This window comes from Myotis yumanensis, unplaced genomic scaffold, assembly GCF_028538775.1.
Source record: "Myotis yumanensis isolate MYYU_CA2020_CCGP unplaced genomic scaffold, mMyoYum1.0.hap1 SCAF_3, whole genome shotgun sequence".
NCBI classification, from domain to species: Eukaryota; Metazoa; Chordata; class Mammalia; order Chiroptera; family Vespertilionidae; genus Myotis; species Myotis yumanensis.
Genome location: NW_027223754.1, coordinates 152,735 through 159,143, shown reverse-complemented (window position 1 = coordinate 159,143; position 6,409 = coordinate 152,735). Strand labels below are relative to the sequence as shown.

At 43.1% G+C, this 6,409-nt stretch overlaps 1 protein-coding gene across 1 annotated transcript; it reads right to left on the bottom strand.

Moving 5' to 3' along the window:
- Positions 1-454: 454 nt before the first annotated feature.
- Positions 455-1,326, bottom strand: LOC139005870 (alpha-defensin 1-like). The gene is made up of 2 exons (XM_070408069.1): positions 1,066-1,326; positions 455-689 (listed from the first exon to the last, which is right to left on the bottom strand). The coding sequence occupies exons 1-2, from the start codon at positions 1,292-1,294 to the stop codon at positions 556-558; spliced, it is 363 nt and encodes a 120-aa protein (XP_070264170.1). The 5' UTR covers positions 1,295-1,326; the 3' UTR covers positions 455-555.
- Positions 1,327-6,409: the final 5,083 nt, after the last annotated feature.

The window sequence follows — 6,409 nt, the reverse complement described above, 5'->3', positions numbered from 1 at the left end:
CAGACAGAGAGGAGGTGGAAGTCTCCTTCCAGCTGTGGACCCACGGAGGCTGACTTTGGGGTGATTCCTGTGCCCACTCACACGTGGGAGGCTGTATTTGGAAGGAAGACGTGGGTTGTCATGAATTGCATCAGAGGGGTCCTGACATGGCAACCATCAGAAAAGCACAAACACAGAGAACTGGCCACCAGGACTGCACTTGGGATGAACAAGAAACCGGAACAAAGTATGAGGAGAGACAGCAGCCCTTTGGGGGTCTTCAGAGGAGATTGAGGGCTACCCTGCCCCCACACTCACTGGAGCAGCAGGGCCGGTGAAACCTGGAGAGGGTGCAGGTCACCCAGGACATCAGGACACAATTCTCCACACAAGGGACCTGAAAGAATATGCCGTGTGAAACGCAAAATAAAACCAAACACACAAAAGAGCCAGACGGTGAGTTTGATGCTTGAGGTTTATTTAGGAGAGAGAAGAAAAGGCACAGGTGCAACAACTAAACGCTTTTCCAGGTCTTCAGGGGCATCTCGAGGTGCTTCAGGTCTCGGTCCACAAAGCTCATTGACAGCACAGCTTGCGTCGACGGCCAAGGATTTTACACACCCCAGAGACACGCTCCAGCACCTCGCCCAAGATGGTAACTCGGCAGTTGCGTCTGCAGTGGCAACGCTTTATTTTTATTTTCCCAGGTTCTGTGGAGGGAGGAGGAGGGTCAGGCACACTGGGGAGGGGCCTGGGAGGAGATCTTCTGAGACAGGAACTCTCTAGTCACCGTGGCAACACCTGCCAGGTCAGGCTGAAAGGATTCACGTGTGTCTCATAAATCACAAGGAATCTTACTGGCTCTGTGCGATCATGCAGGATCATCAATTTTCTCTGATCCTAGTCTCTGATGTACATGCTTATGTCCTGCTCCTTCCCAACAACCTTTCTCTCCAACTCAGGGCAACTACTCATCCCGTCATCCTCACACCCAATTTTGAGCCCAAACTCATGGCCCCTTCCAACAAGCCCCCCTAATGGGCTACAGACCCCAATTGCACAGGCCCCAGTTGGCTGGTGTCTCACCTGCAGCTCGAGCAAGGCGTTCCTCTCCTGTGAAGGAGATGGCCACGTCCTGGTCACTGTCCCCAGCCTGGTCCTGGTCCTGGTCCTCGTCCTCAGACCAAAGCTCACCCTGGTCCTTGGCTTCAGGCTGGTCCTGGGCGGGAAGCTGGTCAGCTGTCTCTTGGAGGGTCCGAGCCTGGGCCTGGAGGGCCAAGAGGAGAAGGGCAGCAAGGAGGGCGAGGGTCCTCATGGCTGAGAGTCACCTGGAGCTGAGTATCAGGTGAGAGGACAGGAGTGAGTGGTGTGCAGGGCTCAGTCAGCCTGTACTTATAGGTCAGAGGGGAGGAGGCTGTGCCTTTGGCTGAACTGGGGCCAAGGCCACCGTCACCCTCAAAGCCCCTTTGATGCTCCTGTTCCTGCCCCTCCATCACAGCACGTGTCCGTGTGCCGAGTGTCCACACTTGTTTCAAGTTGATAACAATGATAAGGACATGGCATGTTTTCTGTTTCCCATCTGCTTGGATATTTACCTTCTGATGTTGAAAAAGCAGGGAACTGTGCTCTCATTGAGTAACTCAGGGACCAGAGGCCTCTGATTTCTGTTGTGTGCCCTGCTCACCTCTGAGTCCCTGGCCCTGGGACCAGCCCTTCCCCATTGGAGTGAAGGGTCCATCTTGCAGGTTCCGGGCATCACTCCCTCCGGGGGAGCTTGTCAGGTCCTGGGGTGTAGGCTCCTGTGGTGGAGGGGACAGTGACTCAGGCTCAGTTAGAGTGAGCGCTCGAGGACACAAGGGAAGGAGTTGGTCAGAGTTAACATTTATTATTGATCATTAAATTCTAGCAATTTACTTTCATCCAAATGTTTGAAGTTATAAGCCTAACTCCAATGAATATCTTTTTACATACATCATCTTGTTTACTTGTGACCGTCTTTTAGATAAATGTGTAGAAGTAGATTGTGGGATCAAGAACACGCCATTGAACTGACATTAATTTACAGAACTCTGCAGAGGTTGTCCCGACATCGCTCACTGGAATATGTGAATGAGTGCAGCTGCTCCCCACGCACAGTGGAATTTAAAGAGTGATTCCCCAGCTTCATCACCCTTTCTTCCCGCCTGGCACCTGGGCAGTGATGTGCTTTGTTAACAAAACACTTGAGGTCCCAGACTCTCCTGCAGGTCAGAATGGCCAATAACCAGAGTTTCAGTAAAATGGAAACCCTAGGAGGGCCAATTTTCGAATAATAAAATGAATTACTGCTTCACATTTGAAGTTATTTTTATTCTTGGATCTGTCAGATTTTCTTTCTTCCCTTTATTTTATTGATGACCCTATTATAGAGGTCGCCTTTCTCATCCTCCCCCCACTTTGCCCACCTCCACCCAGTTCCCTCCACCCTCTTCCCTGTGGCCATCTCCACACTGGTGACTGTGTCCATGGGTTATGCATATATACTCTTTGGCTAATCCCTTCACTTCTTTCACCTATACCCCGCCCCTCCCTTCTGACAGGTGTTCCAGGTATCCGTGCTTCTGTTTCTATTATATTTGTCAGATTATTTTATTCATTATAGTCCACATGTAAGTGAAATTATGTAGTATTTGTCTTTCTCTAACTGGCTTATTTCACTCAGTATAACAATCTCTAGGTCCATCCATGCTGTGGCAAAAAGTAAGGTTTCCTTCTTTGTTATGGCCACGTAGCATTCCATTGTGTAAATGTGCCACAATTTTTTTATCCCCTCACCTCCTGATGGGCACTTGGGCTGTTTACAGACCTTGGCTATTGTAAAAAACAAACAAACAAAAAAACACCTTCAATGAATATATGGGTGCACATATTCTTTTGAATTAGAATTTTTGGATTGTTAGGATATATTCCTAGAAATGGGGTCGTTGGGTCGACAGACAGTTCCATTTTTAATTTTTTTTGCGGGAACTCCATACTGTTTTCCATAGTAGCTGCAACAATCTGCATTCCCACCAGCAGTGTACTAGAGTTCCCTTTTCTCCACATCCTCACGAGCACTTCCTGTTTATTGATTTATTGGTAGTAGCCATTCTGGCAGGTGTGAGGTGATATCTCATTGTGGTTTTAACTTTTATCTCTCTGATCTTTAGTGACATTGAGCCTTTTTTCATGTCTATTGGCCACCTGTGTGTCCTCTTTGGAGAAGTGTCTACTTAGGTCCTTTGCCCATTTTTAATGGAATTGTTTGTCTTCCTGGTGTTGAGTTGTATAAGTTCTTTATATATCGTGGAAATTAACCCTTTATCAGATGTGTCATTGCAAATATTTTCTCCCATGCAGTGGGTTCCCTTTTCCTTTTGTTGATGGTTCTTTGCTGTTTAGAAGCTTTTAAGTTTGGTATAGTCTCATTTGTTTATTTTTCCCTGTTTCCCTTGCCCTACGAGATACATCAGTGGAAACATTGCTATGAGAGATGTCTGAGATTTTACTGCCTATATTTTCTTCTAGGATATTTATGGTTTCATGAATTACATTTAAGTCTTTTATTCAGTTTGAGTTTATTCTTGTGTACGGTATAAGTTGGTGGTCTAGGTTTTTTGTGTTTTTTTTTTTATGTACCTGTTCAAGTATCCCAACACCATTTATTGAAGAGATGGCCTACCCCATTGTATGCTCTTACTTTTTAAAATCAAATATTAATTGACCACATGGGCATAGGTGTATTTCTGCACTCTCTATTCTGTTCCATTGCCTGATCTTATGTCAGTACCAGTCTGTTTTGATTACAATGTCCTTGCATTAGAGTTTGATATCAGGTATCATAATACCTCCAACTTTGTTCTTCTTTCTCAATATTGCTGAGGCAACTGGTTGTCTTTTTGTTTCATATACATTTTTGGAGTATTTGTTCTAGATCTGTGAATTATGCCACTGGTATTTTAATAGGACTTTCATTGACTCTATAGATTGCATTGGGTAGTATCAATCTTTTAATGATATTAATTTTTCCAGCCCATGAACATGGTATATGCTTCCACTGATTTGTATCAACCTCATTTTTATTTCTTCAATGTCCTATAGTTTTTCAAGTACAGGTCTTTTACTCCATTGGTTAAATTTATTCCTAGGTACTTTATTTATGTATTTATTTTTGTCAATAGTAAATGGGATTGTTTTCTTAGTTTCTCTTTCAGATAGCTCATTATTGGTGTATAAAATGCCACTGATTTCTGAATATGAATGTTGTATCCTGCTACATTGCCAAATTCATTGATTAAATTTAGCAGTTCTTTGTTGGAGTGTTTAGGGTTTTCAAAGTGCATTATATCATCTGCAAATAATTCCATTTTATTTCCTCCTTTCCAATTTGGATGCCTTTTATGTTTTCTTCTTGTCTGATTGATGTGGCAAAGACTTCCGGTATTATGTTGAAAAAGAGTGGTGAATGCAGAAATCCCTGTCTTGTTCCTGATGTTAAGGATAACATTTTTAGTTTTTACCCATTGAGTATGATGTTGGCTGTGAGTTTGTCACTCATGGTCTTCAATATATTGAGGTTTGATCCCTCTCTTTTCACTTTGAAGAGAGCTTTTACCATAAATGGGTGCTGGATTTTATCAAATGCTTTTTCTGCTTCTATGATATGATCACTTAATTTTTATCTTTCATTTGTTTATGTGACGTATCATATTTATTGGTTTGCGAATTTTGTACCAACCTTGCATGCCCGGAATAAATCCTACTCGATCGTGGTGTATGAGTTTTTAAATATATTGCTGGATCCCGTTTGCTAATATTGTGTGGAGAATTTAGCATCTTTGTTCATCTGGGATATTGGCCTTTAATTTTCTCTCTTTATAGTGTCCAGATATTGTTTTGAAATGCGCATAATGCTGGTCTCATAAAAAAAAAAAGCTTGGAAGTCTTCCCTCCTTTTGAATTTTTTGGAATAGTTTGAGGAGGATAAGTGTTAATTCTTCTGTACAAGTTTGGTAAAATTTGCCCGTGAAGCCATCTGGACCTGGGCTTTGTATGCTGGGAGGTTTTTGAAATTACTGCTTCAATTTCATCAGTTGTGTGTGGTCTGTTCAGGTTTTCTTATTATATCTTGAATCTTTTTTGAGAAACAGTAAGCACAGTGAAGTTTCTGTGCTCTCCTCAAAATGTTCTGATCTTTTAAAATAAAAAAAAAATGTTAATTCTTACACAAAGAATTAAATTCAGAAGGTAGAAGAGAGATGAGTGCAAAATAACAGTCTTCCATCCTTTCTGCAGGAACTGTAACTGAATAATAAAAAAAGAGGTTTGGCTGCCTTGTGGCAATGAAAGCCAAACTCCTGAGGCAGGTGCTTGTACAAAGGAAAGAGGTTTATTCAGATGCCTAGTGACCTTGGAGAATGGTGACTCCCCTCTTAAAGATCACATTTCCTTCCTGCTCAAGCCAGCAGTTTTTATAGAGTTAAAGAGGGGAGGACATGTTTTCCTATACAAATATCTTGCCAGCTCTTGGCGTGCTGGGGTCCTGTACTTTCTGCTTTCAGTGTTTTTGGACTCTATCCATTTATTTTTCTATCTTTTGGCACACTCAGTGTAAGAATCTCCCCTTGTACCATCTTGGCCAATGGGGGAGATGCCCTGGTGCTCTGGTTGACTATGTCCCTTCAAAACTCTGGACCCTTGTCATCTTATAAGGATAAATGGATGAAGGTCTCATCTTGTGTAGTTTCTGCTGTCAAAGGGTGAATTCTTATCTATCCCTGGATCCAGAAATTCTTACTGTCTTTTAAAAGAAGAGGGGGTCAAGAATGGAGGGAAGCCTTTACTTGAGGTAGGAGGGTTGCTGTCTTTGGAAGGCAGCATAGGTGGTGTCTAGAGGATGGCACTGTGAAAAGTGAAGCTGGTAGATTCATATTTCAAGAGCCGGTGTTGCAGATGGGCTTCAAAATGAGGCCTATTGTGCAGACAAACAAGTGTTTAGTGAGGGGTATGCTTAGTAGTGCAGGGAGAATTGTAGTGAAATCAGAAACTTCAGAGACTACAGGATTCTCGTGATTTAATCCTGAACTGGGCTTTGAATGGCACACCCAACAGTGGGATAAGTTTCTGAGGAAGCCACTGTCCCGGAAATGCAGAAGAAAATAAAAAGCAATATTGTCACTTAGCTTTGGGAAGTGCTGTCCCTTTCTGAGAGAGGAATTTTAAATATCCTTTAGGAATGCAGGTCTAGCTTTCCCTTGCAGCAGCCAGAGCCAAGTCCTCCTCAGTCAGCACTGCTTTAAACGGGATTGCTTCCCATGAGCTTTAGAGGAAGAGTGTGTTATCAGCATGTTGTCCTAGGGACTGGTCCATTGCTCAGCTAACTGCCATTTAGGACTGTGATTCTTCTGGGTGT